General features: G+C 59.7%; 7 protein-coding genes across 7 annotated transcripts; 3 read left to right on the top strand and 4 right to left on the bottom strand.

The window, feature by feature from the left end:
• Positions 1-333: 333 nt before the first annotated feature.
• HRG_11596 (GNL3L/Grn1 putative GTPase domain-containing protein) lies at positions 334-2035 on the bottom strand (the record flags this gene model as incomplete). Its single annotated transcript, XM_044870066.1, has 2 exons — positions 334-1946; positions 2008-2035. 2 exons carry the CDS (start codon positions 2033-2035, stop codon positions 334-336), a joined length of 1641 nt encoding a protein of 546 aa, XP_044714963.1.
• A 353-nt stretch (positions 2036-2388) lies between these two features.
• Positions 2389-3798, top strand: HRG_11595 (aminotransferase class-III domain-containing protein; the record flags this gene model as incomplete). The annotated part of the gene is made up of 3 exons (XM_044870065.1): positions 2389-2603; positions 2660-3152; positions 3217-3798. The coding sequence occupies 3 exons, from the start codon at positions 2389-2391 to the stop codon at positions 3796-3798; spliced, it is 1290 nt and encodes a 429-aa protein (XP_044714962.1).
• Positions 3799-4209: 411 nt separating this feature from the next.
• On the top strand, positions 4210-4953 carry HRG_11594 (pre-mRNA-splicing factor SF3a complex subunit 2 (Prp11) domain-containing protein; the record flags this gene model as incomplete). The annotated part of the gene is made up of 1 exon (XM_044870064.1): positions 4210-4953. The coding sequence occupies one exon, from the start codon at positions 4210-4212 to the stop codon at positions 4951-4953; it is 744 nt and encodes a 247-aa protein (XP_044714961.1).
• A 687-nt stretch (positions 4954-5640) lies between these two features.
• HRG_11593 (kinase) lies at positions 5641-7810 on the bottom strand (the record flags this gene model as incomplete). The annotated part of the gene is made up of 4 exons (XM_044870063.1): positions 5641-5944; positions 5997-6470; positions 6531-7031; positions 7092-7810. The coding sequence occupies 4 exons, from the start codon at positions 7808-7810 to the stop codon at positions 5641-5643; spliced, it is 1998 nt and encodes a 665-aa protein (XP_044714960.1).
• Positions 7811-9149: 1339 nt separating this feature from the next.
• HRG_11592 (inner membrane protein import complex subunit tim54 domain-containing protein) lies at positions 9150-10565 on the top strand (the record flags this gene model as incomplete). The annotated part of the gene is made up of 1 exon (XM_044870062.1): positions 9150-10565. One exon carries the CDS (start codon positions 9150-9152, stop codon positions 10563-10565), a length of 1416 nt encoding a protein of 471 aa, XP_044714959.1.
• A 356-nt stretch (positions 10566-10921) lies between these two features.
• HRG_11591 (uncharacterized protein) lies at positions 10922-11799 on the bottom strand (the record flags this gene model as incomplete). Its single annotated transcript, XM_044870061.1, has 3 exons — positions 10922-11430; positions 11556-11714; positions 11766-11799. The coding sequence occupies 3 exons, from the start codon at positions 11797-11799 to the stop codon at positions 10922-10924; spliced, it is 702 nt and encodes a 233-aa protein (XP_044714958.1).
• A 2020-nt stretch (positions 11800-13819) lies between these two features.
• Positions 13820-14815, bottom strand: HRG_11590 (cyclin domain-containing protein; the record flags this gene model as incomplete). Its single annotated transcript, XM_044870060.1, has 3 exons — positions 13820-13898; positions 13941-14112; positions 14164-14815. 3 exons carry the CDS (start codon positions 14813-14815, stop codon positions 13820-13822), a joined length of 903 nt encoding a protein of 300 aa, XP_044714957.1.
• Between the last annotated feature and the right edge of the window lie 6334 nt (positions 14816-21149).

The following is a 21149-nucleotide window of genomic DNA, read 5'->3' as shown; positions in this document are numbered from 1 at the left end:
GAGACGTGGTATAGTTCCTGGCTCTTGGGGCTGCAGAAGTTGAGGGAAAGGGAGAGAGCATTGCGGAGCCATGTCACATTTTATACATATGGGTGGCCGACGAGTAGTAAAAAGGACAAGACGGTCTACAAAGTCAGGAATGTGGATCTCATTTCGACGCAATGTATTTTCGTTCAGGTTGCATCCAAAGAGGAGAAGCCATTGAATACATTTGCCTCGTTTCCGACCAGCCTTGCAACGCCGAGCCCTTGATGTGGACAAGCAGGAGACGATAGGGAAAAAAAAACCAAGACAGCAGCAATCCTTCCACCAGTCGCTCGCCCCCGAGACATGCTATTGCTCCATGGCATCGCCGCCAGCGTCCACGGCCGCGTCGTCGCCCCACAGGCCCTCGAGCTTGAACTCGGCGGCCCACTCGGTGACAATCTCCTTTTGATCCGGCATGGCGGCATCCTCGCGGGCACTCGAGTTGGCAGGCGCGCCGGGCGCCGGGTCGGCAGCGGCGGGGGGCTCGACCCAGCCTTGGATGCGGCCGTCTCGCCAGTCGGTGACGACAGCCATGGCGGCGGCGGCGAGGTTGGGGACGCCGCCGCGGCCGAGGCGGCCGCGCTTGCGGGCGACCTGGACGAGGAAGTCGGTGGTGACGTCGCCGTGGTCGGGGAGGAGCGGGGGGATGTCGTAGACGTCGGTGAGCTTCTGCATGAGGTCGGGGGAGAGGGACAGGCGGCGGATGAGGAGGCTGACGGCGGGGATGGGGTCGTCGATTTGCTTGGGGGGCACGGCGTTGAGCAGGACGAGGTGGGCGTGGGCCTCGGCGGCGTTCTTGAGGGAGACGAGGCCGCCCGAGTGGGCCGACGACGACGAGGGGAAAACGACGCCGGGCGAGTCGAGCAGGGTGAGCTTGCTGTCAATCTTGACGGCGCGGATGCTCGTCGTGACACCGGCCTCGGCGCCGGCGGGACAGGCCTTGGACGAGCCGCCGGCCTTGCCGCCCATGCGCGAGAGGAGGGCGTTGATGACGGAGCTCTTGCCGACATTGGGGTATCCGATGACGCCGACAGAGATGGCGCGCTTGAGCTGGCGGGTGGCAGCGAAGCTCTTGAGGGCCCTGAAGAGCGTGGCCGACGTGCTTTGCACCGTTAGGTCGCCGTGATTGAAGGCGCGGGCGCCCGAGGCGGCGCCCGAGGCCCGCAGCGGCAGCGTGGGGAAGTAGCGGCGCAGGTAGACGAGCCAGTTGCGCAGCACATTTGCCGGCACCAGGTCGATCTTGTTGAGGACGAGGATAAGGCGCTTGCCACCCGAGGCCGCGGCCATGATGCTGCGTTCCACCTCCCGGGAGCGCGTGCCCTCCGGGTCGCGCGCGTCGAGCACGTAGAGGACCACGTCGGCCTGCTCCACCACTTGCTTGGAGACCTTGTCGTACGACTTGCGCGAGGACTGGCCGATGGAAACATCGACGGCGCCAAAGTCGCTGCCCTGGTCGCTGTCGCTGTCATCTTGGTCCATGCCGTCACTGTCGGCGAGTTCGCGATCGTACTGGGCCGCGGCGGCCTTGGCGCTGGCCAGCAGCGCGGCCATGGGATTCGACTCGTCCACATCGCCGTCATCCATATCGTCGTCGTCGTCGTCGTCGTCGTCGTCGCGCACGCCATCCACCTCGACGCCGGGCATCTGCTGCTCGTCGTCCTGCTCAGCGCCCGTCTTGGCCGCCTTTGCCAGCTCCTTTTTCCGCAGCGCCTCGGCCGCCTTCTTCATGCGGCGCTGCTCGGCCTCCTCGAGCAGCCTCTCCTTGTAGGGGAACAGGTTCGGGATGCCGGGGTCCTTTTTCAGCTTGGACCGCCATTCGGGGTTTTTGCGGGCGAGCTTGCGCTGCTTGCGCTGCTTTGCGGCCGACGCCTTTTCGACCTTGTGGCGGAGACGGGAGGTGCCGCGCTTCGACTTTGGTTCTGGTTAGTGTTGTTTGCGGTTAGCGAGAGACTCCAAGTTCAAGGAGTGCAGCCCACTCACTCTTCGGCTTGTTGACGGTGCCCGCCATTGTGTGATTGCAGGTCAATTCAAAGGACAATAGAGCCTTTGGTCGTTGACTGCTGCTCAAGCGCTGGAGGGTGGATGGATGGATGGAGGTTATGGCAGAAAAAAAATTGGGTGGGATGCAGATTCTGCCAGACTCTTCGCATTCACCGCCTTTGCATCCCCGCACCCCCACGTCTCTAACCGAAAGACACCAGTGCAAGGTACGTACCTAGAGGTTGTATTGCTGCCCCTGAATCGCCAGCAGCGAGAGACAACTTTCTGTATCACTCGCTCCTATTCTCTTTGCAAATCATCTTAAATGAATCTACTTGTCCTCTAGGACGTGAAAGCCATTTGTATTAGTCTCTTACCGCAATGCCACCGTCACCGGCTCGTCATGGCCTGCAACAGACACTCGATGCCGCCACGGCACGATACGTGCAGCGGAACCCAAAATCCAAGGCCCTCCACGACGAAGCCGCAAAGTCTCTACCGGGAGGAGGCACCAGATCCGTCCTCTACACTGATCCGTTCCCCTTGAGCCTGAGGTCTGGCCATGGACACGCGGTCACGACGGAAGACGGGCACAAGTAAGCCCAATGCTGTCCGCGACTCACCGCTTCCTCGGCAGCTCAACTGAGAGCAGCCTCGTCGATCTCCTGGGAGACTTCACGGCCGGCCTCTACGGACACTCTCACCCTGTAATTCAGGGTGTCGCGAGGCACATCTTTGAAGACGTGGGCCTGCACATGGGCGGGACCGTGGCCCAGGAGCAGTTGTTGGCCAGCGCCGTCTGCCAACGCTTTGGGCTTGAGCTCGTCAGGTTCACCAGCTCGGGTACCGAGGCCAACCTGCAGGCCTTAGCCGCGGCTCGCCACTTTACCAAGAAGCGCAAGATTGTCGTTTTCGCCAACGGCTATCACGGCAGTGTGCTGGGCTTCGCCGGTGGGCAGGCGGCTGCTAACAATGTCGACGTTGATGACTGGATTGTTGCCGAGTACAACCATCTGGAAAGCGCGGCCAAGGCGATTCGGAGCCCGGGCGTCGCCGCCGTGCTCATGGAAGGCATGCAATCCGCCGGCGGCTGCGTCTGCGGGACCCCCGAGTTCCTGGCCTGCGTCGAGCAGACGGCGTCCGAGGTTCGTTTTGCGGGGCCATGGATGGAGTCTCGAGGAGCGGCGGGTGCTGACTGGCAAAGGATAGGTCGGCGTGCTCTTCATCCTCGACGAGGTCGCGACGTCGCGGCTTTCCGCGGGTGGACTGGCAGGCATCCACGAGCTGAAGCCCGACCTTAAGAGCCTGGGCAAGTGGCTGGGCGGCGGCGTGGCCTTTGGGGCCTTTGGCGGCCGGGCAGACGTCATGGCCGCCTTTGACGCTCGCCTCGCCCCGGATGCCCTGCCGCACTCGGGCACCTTCAACAACAACACGCTGGCCATGCACCTGGGCCACGCGGGGCTCACGCGCATCTACACGCCCCGCGCGGCCGACGACTTCACGGCAAGGGGAGACGGGCTCCGGGCCAGGCTCGACGCGGCGACCGAGGGCACCAGGATGCACTGGACGGGCCGCGGCACGCTGATGAGCGCCCACTTTGCCGCCGACGGCGACGAGGCAAGGAAGCTGTGCGACCTCTTGTGGTTTGAAATGCTCGAGGCCGGCTTCTGGATTGCGAGGCGTGGGCTTGTTGCCTTGATCCTGGGGACGCCGCAGGATGCGCTCGACAGGTTCGTCGAGTGCGTCGGGGACTTTGTGTCGAGGAACGAGGGCCTCATCGCGCTTAGTTGAGAACAGTCAGCTAGCCATGGCCAGGGTTCGCCAACGACAATGGCAGAGCTAAGCATGCTGATGTGTGTGCTGTGAGTGTGAAGGTAGAGATTAGAGAAGACAAGACGGCGGCTGGTGGAAGGGCTTAACTTAAAGTGGAGACCTAGCAACAGCCTCGTGCAAGGCGGGCTTTTCATTGGCCAGTCAGCCAGCCCTTCGTCGCTGCCTCTCACTCATCTCGTAGTTTTTGTTCCGACTCTCCTCCTCCCTCCTCCCTCGTCCATCTCCTCCCTCCTCCCTCCTCCCTCCTCCCTCCCCTCTCTCCTCCCTCTCCTCTCTCCTCCATCTCCTCTCTCCGGGCCATTTCTACACGAACCAAGGCACTCGGAGAAGCCACACCGCCCACTCTCCGAAAGCGACTGAGACCCGAAAATGGACTACCAGAACCGCGCAGGCTCCAAGTTTGGCGGCGGCGGCGTCGCCTCGCACTCGGCCACAAACGCCGACCGCCGCGAGCGCCTGCGCAAGCTCGCCCTCGAGACCATCGACCTCGACAAGGACCCCTACTTCTTCAAGAACCACGTCGGCTCCTTCGAGTGCCGCCTGTGCCTCACCGTCCACCAAAACGACGGCTCCTACCTCGCCCACACCCAGGGCAAGAAGCACCAGACCAACCTCGCCCGCCGCGCCGCCCGCGAGCAAAAGGAGGGCCGCCACGGCCAGCACGGCCACCACGGCGCCTCGGGCCCCATCGATCCCGCCACCGGCCTGCCCGTCGCCTTTGGCGCCTCGGCCCCGCGCCGCAACCTCATCAAGATCGGCCGCCCGGGCTACAAAATCACAAAGATCCGCGACCCCGTCTCCCGCCAGCAGGGCCTGCTCTTCCAGCTGCAGTACCCGGACGCCGCCCCCGACGTCTCCCCCAACTGGCAGGTCACGAACGCCTTCACCCAGCACGTCGAGGAGCCCGACAAGAACTTCCAGTATCTGCTCGTCGCCGCCGAGCCCTACGAGACGGTCGGCTTCAAGATCCCCGCCCGCGAGCTCGACAAGCGCGGCGACCGCCAGTTTTGCTTCTGGGACCTGGACTCCAAGGAGTTTTGGATCCAGGTCATGTTCATGACGGAGCGCGAGGAGCGCTTCAACGCTGCTCCGGGCTTGACCGGCAGGAACTGAGGGGCCCGAGCTGGGCGGCGGACGCGCGCCCGCAGCAGCCAGCCAGCCCACACCGTGGATCGCGACGCTGAGACTCCATTATTTGTTCGTCATGGACGACCATTTGGTGCCATGTGTCGTTTCTCCACTCAACGACCGGCACACATCGACATCGACCCGCGACCTGGGCGTGCAGCTCGACTGGGAACCAAGTCCTTCGAGTAAGGGAGCAGCTCGCTGTAGATACATATATCACTAACCGTCATCAGTTACATCGGGCTTGGCATGGGAGACCTGGAAGGCATGGCGTCTTGAATTCGCAGGGATCGGAAAGGGGGGGTTTGGGATGACCAACTGGGCCATTCATTGCCATTCATCAAGGTAATGATAGCCCTCGACACCACGCTATTGGACCGGTGGCCTAATTACGAGCAGCTACATCGCTGCCAAACGTCAAGTCACGCTGCGCTCCACCGAGGAGCCTTGCGGAAACAGAGCTGTCGTTGCAAGCTCGAGCTAGTGACCGAGAGCTCGAGAAATGGAACCGGAACCACGATTGATGGGAGCGCATTGTGCACCCCTACGTCCTTGTTTCTTTGGTGCATGTCCTTGATGCACGTTGCCAATCTTCTAGCCGACTCTCCGAGTAGACGACCCATCATTCCGACCCCAAGCTCCTAGTCCATGTTCCTCCGGCGTCTTCCCTTATTACCGAAAGTTGTTATCGAATCGCTTGAAGGTGTAGCCGATAAAAGGCAGGCTCATCTCGGGCGACTCTTCCACCTGGCCACGGTTTTGCTGCAGAGCCTGGGCCTTGAGGACCGTGGCGTTGTCCGTCTGGTCGATTTCGTCCGTGGGGAAGTACGTTGTGTCAATGTTGGAGGTGAGCCGGGGCTCAAAGGGCGCGCGGATGCGACGCAGGCTGTCAAACTCGACGCCGCGGAAGAAGGCGTGGCTCTTGATCTCGTGCGCTCCACCGCGTCCCAGGCGGTTCTCTGTGTTACAGACCATGCTGGACGGAGGTGAGCGCCATTTCGGCCGTCAATCATTAGAGGGTTACGCACCTTCGAATCAGATTCTCTGCCTCGGCCCCCAGGGTAATGTCGTCGGGAAAGTACAGCGTCTGTCTCCAGTTGACGATTTTGCGGTAGGTGTCATGGCTGTCCTCGGCGCAAAACGGCGGCCAGCCGACGAGGCACTCAAACATGATGGTGCCCAGTGACCACCAGTCGCAGTCAAACGAGTAGCCGTGGCCCGTAAAGATCTCGGGGGCGATGTAGTCGGGCGTGCCGACCGTCGAGTACGCCATCAGTCGTCGTGACCGTCGCCAATCGTTGATTTGCGACCGGTTGCTGACGGTCAGGTTGATCTGGTCAATGGCAACCGAGTTGCGGTCGCGGGGGCGGTTTGAACGCCCCTGGAGCAGCTGCTGGTAGTAGTTATTGTCGTGCAGCCGGTGGAAGCCGGTGGAGAGGCCAAAATCCGTCAGCTTGACGTGTCCCCCGCGATCAAGCAGGATGTTGTCGGGTTTGATGTCACTGTCGACGGTCAGAAAGTGGCCTCATGGCACACAGCGACTCCTGCCAGACGGGCCATACCGGTGAATAAAGCCCAGCTTGTGGACCGCTTCGATGGCCAAGACGATTTCGGCAATGTAGAATCGCGTAATGTCCTCGGAGAAGATTTCGTACTTGATGAGCATGGTCATGAGATCTCCTCCGGGCAAGAACTCCATGAGCATATATAGGAAGTAGGTGTCTTGGAAGGTGGTGTAGAGCTTGACAACCCAAGGGCTGTCCGACTCGGCTAGGATGTCGCGCTCAGAGCGGACATGGGCGAGCTGGTCCTTTTTGAACATTTCCGTCTTGATGAGCGACTTCATGGCGTAGACCTTGCCGTCTCCCTTTTTCTGCACCAGCTTGACCTCTCCGAAGGCGCCCTTTCCGATGATCTTGACGGTGTTGTAGTTTTCGGGCTTGTCCTTTGTCCGAAGGAAGCGCAGATACTGGCCCTCTTTGCGGCCAGCCGTGGACCATAGCTGCTCCCTCCGGGCCGCACTCTGACCCGGATCTTGAAGCTTCTGCTCCAGCTCGCTTTGTCTGCAGAGGGAACGTGGTCAGCTCCGCCAAAGGCAAGCAGGGGGCGGGGACGACGCCTACCTTTGGTTCCGCTCGCGAGCACGCTTGACGCTGTCCTTGAAAAAGTCGGTGGCCAGCTGGGAGCACTTCTTCTGGTTGCTGTGGGAGTTTGGTCCATATCGATCGGGGTTCCTCTCGGGGGCCTGCTGAAAGTCGTGGGTAGCAGCCGAGGAGCTCTGGGAGGGCATCGGGGGTGCGTTCATGTAGCCATAGGGGGCCGGGGGCTGGCCGGGAGCACCGGCGGTCCTGGGGCGCTGGCCGGGAGAAGGGCCCCGGGCACCATAGCCGGCACTTCGAGTAGCGCCGCCGCCGAGGTTCTGATGGGAGAATTGATGGGCAAGGCCGACGTTGGGGTCATTGGTGCCGGGCGTGTTGGATCGAGCCTGATAGACGCCGTTTTGGGCGTGGGCGTAGTCGTTGCTAACGGCCTGGGGAGCGGCGGGATACTGGGCAGAGTAGGCGGCGGGGCCCGGGGCAAAGTAGCCTGGCGGGGCGTAGCCGGCGGCGTAGGCCTGGTGCTGGGACGGCAAAGGGCCCGGGGGCGGCTGCTGCTGGGGTGGCGGCTGCTGCTGCTGCTGGGGGTGATGTTGCTGCTGCTGTTGCTGCTGCTGGGCCGCGGCGTTTGGAGGGAAGACGGGCTGGGGAAAGGTCGAGGGAGTGGTCGGGTAGGCTCGGTCGTTCAGGGGCAGGCGGTCGTTGTTGCCAAAGTTGAGGTGAAGGCGATTGTTGCTGCCGTCCATCTTTGACCAGAGCGGCGGCAATGCCAGGCTGTGACAAGGCTGAGGCGAGGTGGTGAAGGGGCGACGAGGGCAACGACGGTTGGTAGGGGGAGGAGGAGGAGGAGGAGGAGACAAGGATGTGCTGGCGACGCTACCTCTAGGGGAGGTCGAGGGGCAAATCGAGTGCTGTAGGTGATGATTGAGTTAGGGCCGCAAAGGGGGGGAGAGGAGGAGGAACAGGGATGTAGGTGCTGGACATACAGTGCGGGAGGGGCAGTGAGACACTGGGAAGCCAAACGAAACGAAAACGCGGAATTGACGGTCGATCCGTCACGTCAGTCAATGCAATGGTCTGGCTTGTAGTCGTCGTCGAATTCCGCGAGGTGAATGAAGCCCGGCTGACAATGGACGGGCCGCCTGGCCTTGTTGGATTTCCTCGACTGCCTCTCTCTCGAGCATCAAATTATCACGGGCCCAGAGGGTGGCGGGGTGAGGTCAAGGCGGTGGTGAAAGCACGTGCCCGGCAATACAAAGTACATACTTGAGCAGCTACCTTCCCTACCTTAGGTACTGTAATTACCTGCCTTACCTAAGTTATCCAGTCTCCAGAATGAAATCCCAAGATGACGGCCTCCGACTTCAACAACTGCTTCAGCCGCCCGGGCACCCCTCCCTTGACTCAACTCGGGCCAACAATCCCAAGACATTCGAGCGAGTAATCCATTATGCAAGCCAGCTCACCAACCTGCTTCTCCGCCTCTCCCCCCCTCCTCTCCCAGCTGCCGGAGACGATGCAGGCTTGGCTCTCGGCCCGCATTGCTTTTGCACCCCCGAGTTGAATGCAGGCGAGCACGTCGGATGGGAGACATTCTCTTGAATTGATCGCCTGCACACTGATTCTCAACAGCTTGGTTGCGCACATGGGACTCGTGGTTTCCAAAAGCACGCGTCACTGGAGTTGCCAGTCCACCACTCCATCGTATCGCTCGAGCTGTTCGAGGACGACCTCGATGCTGCTGCTTTGCCCACGCCCAGCGGGAATAGCCCCCTCCACTCTTCACCACCTATTAGATTAGACCTCGTGGTGAGCTGTCAAGCCTTGACTCCCGTACGGCAAACAAAGGCGTCTGCGGCTGGACCCTTGTCCAACCGGACCCTTGTCCAACCGGAACGAGGTATCTCCATTCCGTGCCGCTTGAACATTTTCTTATCTTATCGCAACATCGCGCGCATCTGATGCGCCTCTTTTTTTCTCGTCGCCCAGCTTTGTCGTTTTTCTCTCGCTCGAGTGCTTGATATCCACATTCAACCGTGGACCAAACCCGCGGCATCGGTGCTATCCTCTGCTCCGTAGCCTCAAATGGCCGACTCCAACCCCGATCCCAAGCCGGCCAGCTCCGCCGCTTCCAAATCTCCTCCTGCAGCGGCAGCAGCTCCTAAACCTCCCAAACCTCCTGCTGCTCCCGCCGGCAACCCGGCCCTGCGCATGCTCGGCCTGCCCAACCTCCCGCGCAAGCTCCCCTCGCGCAACTGGCTCATCTTCTGGGCCGTCACCGGCACCTTGACCTCGGCCATTGTCTACGACCGCCGCGAGAAGCGCCGCGCCACCGCCCGCTGGCGCCGCGCCGTCGAGCCCCTGTCGCGGGAGCTCGTCGCCGCCCCCAACCAGCTACCGCGCAAGCTAACCGTCTACCTCGAGGCGCCCCCCGGCGACGGCCTGCGCGTCGCTCAGGACCACTTCATCGAGTATGTCAAGCCCGTCCTGGCCGCCTCGGGTCTCGACTGGGAGTTTGTCCAGGGCCGCCAGCAGGGCGATGTCCGCGCCGCCGTCGCCGAAAAGGTCCGCAGGGCGAGGATGGCCGACGAGAGGCCGGGTCAGGAGCTGCCCAAGACGGACGATGCGCTGGTCGAGGACCTGAGGAAAAAGATGGGGGTGCCACAATACGAGGGGGTCAAGGGCGACATTGTCATCGGGCGCCATACGTGGAAAGAGTATATCCGGGGCCTTCATGAGGGCTGGCTAGGGCCTCTTGATCCTCCTCCACCACCGCCGCAGCCCGAAGCAGTGGTCGAGGCAGAAGCGCCGACAACAGAGGCTTCGATGGCGGATGCGGCAACCGATAAGGAAGAGGGCGACAAGGAGGACAAAAAGGAAGACAAAAAGGAGGAAAAGACCTCGCGGCCACCCCAGCCCCCGCCGCACAACACGCCCGACGACTACTCCTCGGCCAGCCTGCCCGCCCACATCCCCGCCGAATTCTCCCCCTCGGCGCCGATCCCCTTCCCCCACCGCCTCGGCTTCACGCAGACGTTTGTGCGCCTCGGCCGCTTCTTCAACCGCCGCTCGCTCGCCGACCACGTCGGCCGCGACGTCGCCGCCGTGTGCCTGGCCGCCGGGCGCGAGTGGCGCGAGGCCGCCGACGGCCAGCACGAGCAGCAGCTCGCCCTCGCCCACGAGGAGGCCGACTGGCCCAAGAGGGTCTGGAAGGATGGCGACGGCGACGGCGACGAGCAGGCCGACGACGCCGCCGTCGCGGAGCAACCAAAGGAAAAAATCTGGACGGCGCCCGTGGTGCTCGACGGGCGTATAGCGCAGCGCATGAGGCGCTTCGAGATGACGCCCGAGGACCAGGCGCGGGCAGCTGCCATTGTCGTGCCCGAGGACGAGGTCGAGGGCTGGGTCAAGGGGAGCTTAAGGGGGCTGTGGCGATGGGGCGCGAGGGCGTTTGAGAGCAAGCCCCGGGGGCCCAATGTCGGGAACCTCGACGACGATTGAGAGGGCAGAAGTAGCCGCCATGAGGGGAGGGGGGATACAGGCCCTGTACTATCATCATACCACTCTTCTCGCCTCTCTCTCGTTTCCCTCTCCCCCCGGCGAAAGGGGAGAGGGGGAGAGAGCTTTGTATAAAGAACAACTCACCAATGGCCGGCTCGATGTCAAGAGGTGGAAGGCAGCGCGGGAAGCCGGAGATCAAGGGCGGACAAGATGTCGCCGCCCATATTACAAGCCACTCTTACATATCGCGGCAACATTGCCACTTCTTCTTCTCTTCTCCTTACCAAGGTATGTGTAGTTCACCAGACAGATGGAGAGGGTCGCATCGTGTATGCCTCGTCCGATTGTATCCCCCATCAATCACTCTCGTCGGAGCCATAGTCGACCAACGCCGACAGCGCCTTCTTCTCCTTGGCCCGCTCGCCAGCCGTCCCGCCGCCCTTGACGGGGCCATTCCCCGCCGGCGGCGAACCCCCCTCGGCCGGACCGCCCCTTGTCCGCTCTCCCGGGCCCTCATCGCCGCCGGCACTGACCCTGCGCCTCAACCCCCTGATATCCCTCTCCCGCGCACTCCTCTTCCTCTTCCTCCCCACTCCCCACTCCCCCGCCTCCTCGTCCACCTCGACGCCCTCGGTTCCCGCCCGCTGCAGCGGCGGCCGCCCATCGCCGCCCTCGCCCTCCTCGTCGCCACCCCGCTGCCGCTGCCGAAACGCCCGCAGCCCCTCCTCCGTCTCCCGCCTCACCCTCTCCTCGTCGCGCCGCATGCGCTCCCTGACCTCGTCCAGAAACCCGGCCTCGTCGTCGTCGAGCGCCCGGAACTGGTTCTTGAGTTTGTTCTTTTCCTCAAAGGCCGCCTGCTTGGCCGCTGTTTTTGTTTTTTGCCCGCGCACGTTAGCTGGATTCGGCCGTGGTGCTTTGAACATGCTCTCCCGAAACAGGGGAGGCTGAAGGACAGAGTGAGAAGGGGGAGAAGGACGAGAGCAGACAAACCCTTGTTAGCTTGCAGAATGTCGTAAAGAGACTGCTCCCCCCCAGTGGCAGCCTTGAGCCGAGCCTCTTCGCGGCGCTTGCGCTCGGCCTCGAGTTCCTGCTGGACGGCCTCCCACTCCGGGTTCTTCTTGGCTCCCGACGCCGCCGCCGCTGCCGCCGCTAGAGGTGGCGATTGCCGCTGCTGCTGGCTCGAGGCGTCGCCGCCGGAACCTATCGTTCCCCCGGACACGAAGCGACTGGTCATGGCTCCTTCTTCTACTCCTCCCCTACCACCCCCTCACGCGCTCTCTCTTCCCTTGACACCGCCGGCTCGGCTTGTGGCTTTGTATGCTCGCTCCAGACGCCGTTTGCTGCGCGGCTCATGAGATGCTTGGCGCGCTGTCGTGAGCGATGAGATGTGCGTGCTTCCGCTTCTGATGGCTGATGCACAGGCGCCGAGCCGCCGGGAGGACAAAGTGCCCGAACAGAGTGGAATTCAGATGAGCTGCCCGCCAAGAAGCCTCAGGTTGCAGGATGGGTGGTCTGCGGAACACCAATGGATTCAATATCGGTACGGGTAATGGGTGAAATATTCTTGAGTTTGAGGCTCGAGTGAGTGCGAGATTGCATGCGTCAAGTAAGTTACTTCCCCAAGTGCCTCATACCAAACGACGGCTTCCCGAATATCAGCCGACAACCGCCTCCTTCAGCTTCATCACAGCAACGACCAGCATGCAAACATGACAAGGTCGACGAGACAATCTGTTTAATTCGTTTCGCCGGCGTTGAATCAGCGCGCAGTAGGATGCTCAGACTTTGTGCTCCCAATTCTCGAGCCCATCGCAATCCAACCGTCTGTTCGACCTCTCCCTCACTATTGCCTATTTTCCTTTGCCCTTCGTCCCATCCACCATTCTCATTCTGTAGCGTCTGTAGCGGCGCGCCCATCCATCAACCAGTCCGTCCTCCATGGGAAAAACAAATGCCAACGCCGCAAGCACAAAAAGGAGCAGTGCCATCAGTCTGCCAGTACCGTCCGTCACCTCGACCAAGGAAAGAAAGAGAGGCCTAGGAAAAAAAGAAGAGCTTCACGAAGAAATGAACGCCATTAAGTCCCGACGCACAACCCCGCCAGTTCGAAAACCCCGCGCGTCTCTACTGATGCCCGCCCATGAAGAAAAACGTTTTAACACAGGTCAAGAAAACAGCCTCCAAAGTGCGGTGTCGTTTGCCAGAGCGTTGCCGATGGAGTAGCGTCGCCCGTCGAACCATTTTTGGAGGCAGAATGCAAATCCCATGCAATTGAGGAGAACAACCAAGGCCGTACGCATGTGCGCACGACTCGCCCGAATCACCGTTTTATCCGCTCGACGCGATGCATGAAAAACCCGTTTCGTAAAATCTCATATTTGTCTCATGGGAAACTCCCGAGTCTCTTCCAGTCGACTGGCGCACCGCAACGTGCGCTGTTCCAGGCTTTTTTTGAGGGGAGAAAAGAATCTATCTCTCGTCTCCGTCGAATGACCGTCGCAATAAGAGCATTCTGAGTGGCGACATGGCCGTTCGAATGCGATGGACTGTGCGCGAGACAGGCCCGTCTCAATCCGCACCTCATTTTTCTCAACACAAATGAAAGCCAAACACGCCAGATCGTTTCAGGTGTTGCCCCACAAGGCGGCCAAATCATCGTCGCCGTGAGTCGTGCCTGAGGTAGAGGTGTCGGTTACTGCCGTGGCGGTGCCTCGACAACCGTGACCTGCTGATTGCGGCGAACATGCCAACAAGATCCAGGGGAAGCGCAACGCTTCGGCATTGGGATACGGACCTGCGGCGGTCAGACACGCGAGTCGAGTGCCCGAGACGAAAATGTCGTTTTTAGAATCTATCAGGACAACCGATCCGGGAAGCTGAAAAACCAAGACGCCTGAAAATGACCATTAAGAGCCTATATCGAGGGTGTCGTCGCTGCGCCGTGTGAAATCTCTCCCCAGCCCGCACAGGCCTCAGAGGGCCGCTCGTGCGCTGAAAGCAGGGTCTGAGGCGACGGGCACAATCGACTTCTCGCCTTAAAAAAATGTACCGAAAATGGTCGCATGAACAATTTGTCGTGCCGAGGGGTATCTGAAGAGAAGACGTCGTTGATGGGGAAATGAAGAAAAAATTCGTATCCATTATGCGGACGCCACGACTCTTTCGCTTTTTTTGAAAGATGCAAGGGGGTGGGTGGAAGCGCTGTGGCTCCGTCGTCAACCGTCGCCACTGGAGAAAGGCACCAATGATGGTCGTCAACCCACGACCGGCTGGCCGTAGCCGTGGGACATGAAGTAAGGGGTCTGCTTCATCGGAGCGACACAACTGGGGCAGCTGCATTCAGCCATGCCGTGCTCCCAGGCGCCAGAGTTATACGGGTATTGCCCGTGATGATAGGGTGTCTGGTGGTTTGGGTAAAATGCATTGTGGCCCGAGTGCTGGGGGTATCTGTTGGCGTACTGCGCAGTGGCCTGCGCAAACCACTCGTTGTAGCGTGCGTTGCTCGACGTCGCGGACATGACGTATTCCGGCGTGCCGTAGCCAGAGTCTGGGGGCGTCAGCGGAGCACTCCAAGGGTTGTGCCCCCAGGACCCCTCACGAGACCGGTAGCCTTGCTGCGCCTTCATGGCCTGATAACGCTCGTACTCGGCAACTTGCTCCTGGACATAGCGCGAGTGAGGCGACTGGCGGTGATTGTGGTAGCGTGCAATCTCCGTGTCGATTGCTGGTACCAGCGACACCAGCCTTTCACGGCTAGCCTGGGCGGCCAGGCGCTTCTTCATCTGCTGCCACTCACGCCAGTTGTCGAGCCAGGCCTGGTAGTCCTTGCTAAGGTCAAGGTTGACATAGAGCCGCCAGCTCATAGCCTGGACCCAGTCGAACTCGAGAGCATTAAGTTCCGAGACGGCGATTCCGCTGACCTCGGACCAGGAGCGGTTCTGAAACGTATTGTCGTCGAGAAACTTGCTACCCAAGAGAAGCGAGACGGTAAGATATCGCCAGACTTGGCCTTCGGATGCCTTGAAAGGGCCCTGCTCCTTCATGGCGTTGATTCTCTTGGCGAGGTAGTTCATACCCAAGAGGATCGTAGTGCTGGGGAGCCGGGTCGAGGTAAGGATCTGGGACACAAATTTGCGGAACGGCGTCGTAACGGTGGCCTCGGGGGTCACCACTCGGGTCGCCATCTCAGCAACATATTCGGCCATCGTGTTGACCTCATAGTCGAGGACGGCGCACACGCCTCCGGGCATGATGACTCAGATGTGAGGCGTCCGACAAAGACCGGATTGATCTTGGTCGGAGTGTAGAGCTGAAGACGTGAGACACAGGAGTGCGGATGGTCCAGAGGAAGTTGACGCTGCTGTGTTGGGGCAAAAAGAAATGCAAACGAGGCGCGAAGAGAACAGGCAAAACTTTTATTTGCGTTGTCCAGCCATTTAACGCCTGAACTATATTGTCGTATTGAGTGACAATGTAGGCGAGTGGCGCAGAGTTCTGCCTGAAGTATGTTGCGAGGTGCCGGCCAGTACGGATATGTTGTGGGGAGTCTGTGTCCCGGGTCGTGTGATCGTGGATGTGTTAAATGGTCGTTGGGGATGTGACACGGCTGCGAGGCGCGGGAGGGAAAGCAGGGAATCAAGGCGCTCTGCAATTATGGTCAGCCGGGTTTCCTGCCAGACTGCAAGACGCTTCAGCGTGCTCTGTTGATGTCGCAACACGAGGCCGCGGCACACAACAGTGTTCGAAAAGGGGATGCTTGCTGAGAATCGCAGAGCCCGCACCGAGGCAAACCTGGACAGCGGGATGCGCTCAGAAAGCGCTCAGGTCGAGCTTGAGAGTTGTCTTTGGGCGTATTCGATCTGGTCGTACAGGTTCGGCACTTGTTTGCGCCTCTTGACGCGGCGCGATAAACTGTTGCCGTGGATTGGAAGGCGAGGGACGGTGCTCAAGACCGGGTTGCCAAAATAAGGACAGACCGGAACATGTAGACCAGACAAACCGACTAGGGAAGACAAAACGTCGCAATGCTAGCTTACCTGTAAGAGAAGGCCGTCGACGAAGGGAAGTGAACCCCGAAGAGGTGGAATGCCGACCAGTGGACGAAGCGATAACCGACGACGACCACTTCCACCTCAGTCGACCCTGAGGGAACACGTGCGCGAGACCTGAATCCGATGGTCGACGAACGGTGACGAGTTCGTGACGGGGGTTGTCGAAGGCTTCGGCGGATTCGGTTTTCCGTGGCGGAGTGAAGAGAATGGGGGAGGGCGAAGGAGAGAGAGCGAGGAGAGGAGGGTTGAAGAAGAAAGAGAGAAGAGAGAGTGTGTGTGTGGTAGGTGGTAGGTCAGGATGGGGGTGTGGTATGGGGCGTCAAATGGGGATTAGGAGGATGGGACGGCGAGGATGATGAAGGCTACGGGCGGCACAGCCGGCTGTATCAGTGGGTGGACGGGCAGGAGGAAGGGCAGAGATCGGGGACTGTAGGCCATACATTACAGTACAGTGGATAGGTTGGGTAGGTAAGTACAGTAAGTACCGGCAACTTTTTTTTTCGTTCTAGTCTGGTTGCTTGGCCCCGTCCACTGTTGCCGTGTCACCTTTAGGTTCTGTTTGTGTGGGCGCAACAGATGACGCCCCGGGTACCTCCCTTGCCGGGCGACGGTCGGCTGGGGCACAGGTACCCCCCCTGTACTGCGTACTCGGTACTCCGTTCCGCCTCCTCGTAAGATACCTGTACTCGGTACATGCCTGTTGTGCTGCGAATGGGGGAGGAGCCAGGGGCTCCATCAAAGCTGAGCAGTACGGCGGGCTGATTGACTGCGGCAGGGTCGCAACACATTACCTCAGGCTTTCCTGCCTCCTCTGGCCGCCCCTTGCCCCCCACCTGGGCAAGTGGCACACGTAGGTACATGTATGTACAGGTACGAGGTGGAGGCTCCCGGCCGCGGGTGTTGGGCACTGGCAACGGGGACGGGGATGGGTACTGGGGACTCGCCGTGTCTCTGTGTGCCTCTGTTAGGATTGCTAGGGGTGCGTCAGCGGCCCTCGAGGCACGGAGAATGGAAGCTGGCAGCCCCAGGCTACGGGGGAGGGGGACAGGGGTTGATGGAGTCGCCACCGACTGGCGCAGCGACTGGCTGGCCATCCAGTCGTCCATCAGGCTCTCTCTGGCTTTGGGCATCAGGCAGAGAAAGCTTCGGGCGGCGCGTGACTTGCCGCAGTGTCTGACTGTACAGTACAGCAGCGGCTATACTTCGTACCGCATCCTCTATGAGCGCATGTACCGTACTGTACATGCCTTCTCCTTTCTTCTTCTTCCTCCTCCTCCACCTCTGTCGCGTCCGAGGAACCGAAACGCTGGCCCCCCCCACCCTCGATTTGCATGCGTGGCGAGCTGGCGCACAAGACCGCTTGCTCTCCATGTGGCAGTCCGTGCGTGTGTGAGAGTGAGTGAGGAGAGTGCATACTTGGCGCTGGCTTGAGGCTGACTGAGCCAGCGGAGGGAGACTCAGGGCCAGAGACCCGGGGCAGAGACTCTTGGCCAAGACTCGTGGGCTGAGAGGCTCAGGGCGGAGAGTGCATCGCAGCTTGGCATGTGCCAACCTGAGGTGTCTTGCTCAATTGTGCAAGGCCTTCGACGACACGAGTCACCCGGAGGAGATGGCGCGGAGAGAGAGTACTGCATGTACTGTACAAGATGCGGTACGTGTGCTTGGACAAGCCCAGCCCACACAAACAAACACAGCCAAGGGCCATCCCCACAGCCCTGTGGTTTGATTGGACACAGTCATCCGCCACCCACAACAGCCCCCAAGCATCTGTGTCTTTGCTGGCCATCACAGTGTTGTTGTACGCAGGTGCCCTTGCTTGACTGAGATGTCAAACTCCACTACAGGGTATCTTCACTCTGTCTTGGCGGGAAATATCTGTCAAGCGAGAGGGGGGGATTTTTACAGCCTCATTTCACCCGAAATTATAGAGATGGCTAGCTTCAACCGACCGACTAGTGCGAGGCATGGGCAGCGTCACACACTGCAATTTTAGTTCCTCGGCAGCCTGTTGAAGGAAGAGAAGTATGTATGTACAGAGTACTGTAGTTTGGGTAATCCCCGTCCCGCTTCGGCGCAGTAGTGATACTCTGGCGTTATCGGTGGGTATGGCATCGGCCATAGTCTTTTATTGAACCTTGTGGGCTGTGCTTGCACTGCTGACGCTCTCTTCGCTGCTCCTGCATCCGTCTCCCCTGTTTCTGACGACGGCGTACCACCCAGGACGGCCGCTAGTAGCCTGATGTGACGCAAATGAAGGCCCTAGAGGCGTGGCTCTCCAGTTTATTTAGGGGGGTTTGGGGGGGCATCACGCATCAGCGGGCCGGCAGGACAGTACATGTACAGTATGCAAGTACCTGATGAGTGCACGTGTGGGTTAGTCGTGAGGTGGGTAATTTCTAAACCGGCCCCCCCAACACACGCGCACTCGGCCTTGCCCCTCTAAGCGGGTCTCAAGGTCTGACGGGTCCTGCGAGGCTTCCGCCAGTCATTCGTCAGCCTTTTTTTCTTTTCTTTTTGTTTTCCTCACCATGGCCATACATCCATCCATCCTTCTCGAAGCACCGACCCAGAAAAGGCGGAGGAGAAGAAAATCCTGCGAGTCACACCCGAGCGGAGACGTGCATGCAGCGCTACGCCAACCACCCAAACGATGGCCATTGCCTCGCCCTTTCGCCTCAGCAGCAAAGCCACGAGACGTCTGCCTCCAGGACACGTCGCTGGCTGATCGCTCGGCCTGTCTGCCGTCACGGACCTCGGTCCCGCGGCAAGGCTGGCTGACTGTCCGTGTGCGTACTATTCTGTGATTCGTGCTATACTGTACTCTGTAAAGTGCGGGAAAAAAAACTTGGCACCAAGACAGCTGCGTCCATGACGATGACTGGACCCATGCCCCGTCATCAAATGTATAAAGTGCGCTGCCTATGTATCCGCTATTTTTGCACACGTACCTTGCCGCCCGCTCTGGCGACAAATATACCGTCTGACTGCCTTCGGCAAACACGGAGTACTTGTTATTACACCGCAGACGTCAGAATGATGCTCTGCCTTGCAGACAGGGAAACTTTGTTCCAATGACTGAGCAGACAAACGCCAAGGCTTTGGTTTCTTCTGGCGGTGGCGAAAACGCCGACCATCGGTTTAGAATTCTGGCTGCACCAGGGGGGCCCGCCCGCGGGAATCGATGCATCATCGACTGAAAGCACAGAACAAAAAGGAATCCTCGACCAAGCCTGGCGTTTCACCTGTGGGTATCGTGCATGGAATTTATGAGCACTGTGCTATGGGCACCCACAGCCCCGTGTAGCACAGTGTGGGTTTGCCTACACGCCAGTGCCTTCATTCTCGACGGGGCAAGCAGATCCGCTGCCCGGCCACCTGGTGAGGAAGAAGGAAAGAAAGAAATGCACGGAAAATGCGGAGAGGGGAATCAAAATGCCTCAGGTCCACCACACCCGCTTGCTGCAAGATCACGTAGCGTGACTGGCCCCTCTCTCGGTTCTGCTCCTGGGTTGCGCCGGCTTGGCCCTCTTTGGAAGCCGGGTGAGGATTGCGGACGAAAATATTGGGATTTCCATTACGCGCAGAAAAAAGGACGGATGCACGGCCAGCCGTCGAATTATCGTGACCAAGATAGACACGCCCGTCATACGTATTCTAACCAGAAGCCGGAGAAGCTAAGTTAATGGAGGAACGGCGACCAGCTGACTAGTTCTCGACCCGGCAGTACGCCGAGCGAGCCCTTGCTTTTTTTCCTTTTTTCGGAAGACTAGGCTCGGACAATCCCCTGTCGTAGTCTTTTTTTTTCTTCCTCGCCTGCGTCTCCTCAGGGGTGAGCGAGGGGAAGGGATCTCCAAATGACCCAGCCGTCCAGGAAATCGCTGCTTCTTGTAGCCGCCCATGTTTTAATATAGCAATAGCACGGGATGCTTGCTTTAATATAGAAACCTCGTGCGTGTCTGGCCCATCCATATCCCTGTGCGGTACTTTGTGTGTTGAAATCACGCGTCGAGATTTAATATGGCCGGAGATACCTGCCTACCCCGAGCAGTGTGTGTGCTGGTTCAGAATGCGTCACAGTACCGGTATTCGGCTCGAAGGGGCCTCCATCGTTCGTCGTGAGTTGGTACTGTACAGAGTGATGCCGGGGTGGGGAAGAAAGGGCCGTCTTCACCAAGCTGCGAGATGGATGCAAGGCGGCAGCAGTCGGGGCGCGTGACACACGGGGCCGGATCATGGTTCTGGTTCTTCACGGCTTGCCGTGTCACCGACTGACCGGTCCAGGGCCAAGCCATGTACATACATACTGTACTTGTACTGTATCTCTCGGCAGCCATATCTCCCAGCACACATACATGTACTTGGTAATGCGCACGGCATGCGGACTGTACGGATGAGGTGCGCGTACTGTAATCTTCCAGGTCGAGGAGGGGCGATTGTAAAGCCCGAATTCTCCCTTGGCACCAATGAGCATCGTTTCATTTCATGACGGTGGTTCTCTGCACAATTTTACATACGATACGCCCACCTTGCTCCGTACATACGTATTGGCCTGGCCGATGGGATCCACGATTCTATCCTTGATACGGACGGATACGGGGCTCGATGTCCGGGTCATTGCTTTTGGGAATCTGGGTTTCTTGGTTTCTTGGATTGTGACTTCACGGCGCTCAGGGTGCTTGTTGGGCGTGACAAATGCTCCCTCGGCCCAAAAATACACGGTAATGGACATGGCGTGGCCTTCTGTTGGACCCGTCGGGAAAATTCACCAGCCCATGATGGCTGGGCAAGGCTCGCCGTAGCGATGGGAGGCATGCTTAATAAGGCTATATGGTCCCCGTCGCCCGAGCGGGGCTGAAGGGACGTGTAGAGGTTGGCCGTGCCTTGTATCCGGTACATGCACGCGGTAATGCATGCGGTACCAGCATTGAGAAAAATAAAGGCAATTAAGGGTCATCGTACTGTACGAGGATGGATGGAGGAATAAACAGCAGGGAAAAAGGGGGTGACGTGGCCCATGTGGAGCATGTTGAGAGGTTGGCTCCGACATGTCCTAGGACAGGGCCTTGAGAAACCCGACGAGACATAAAAAAAAAGTCGAATTTCAGGGTCCTCGAATTCCCATGGGCATATCTTTGGATATGATTTGGGGAAAGACGAGAGACAGCCCCCCGTGGCGTGTTTCACCAGCGCCACGCTCACAATGCCACTGCTCCCTCGTCGACTTGGCGAGACCCAGAGCCAGTCAGTCAGTCAGAGTGCATTGGGAGAAGGTGCATGGGGAGAGAGAGAGTGCATGGGGAGAGAATGCATGGGCAGTGCATGGGGAAGGGGTCATGGATGCATGTCATCCGTCGTCCTCTGACCGTCTCTGTCGCTCCCTCGGGCCTCGTCCCGACAGATGAACCCTCTCCGGTCCATGACTGTGTGCGTGCAGGAAAAGAGGACGACAACTCACCGCAACATGCGCTCTGTTCGCTGCGTGCCACATCTGCAGGAGGATAACTTACCTACCAATACGAAGGCGGGGGTCAGG

Source organism: Hirsutella rhossiliensis, assembly GCF_020360975.1.
Source record: "Hirsutella rhossiliensis strain HR02 chromosome Unknown scaffold00021, whole genome shotgun sequence".
Taxonomy (NCBI): domain Eukaryota; kingdom Fungi; phylum Ascomycota; class Sordariomycetes; order Hypocreales; family Ophiocordycipitaceae; genus Hirsutella; species Hirsutella rhossiliensis.
This window is presented reverse-complemented; position numbering and strand designations above follow the sequence as displayed.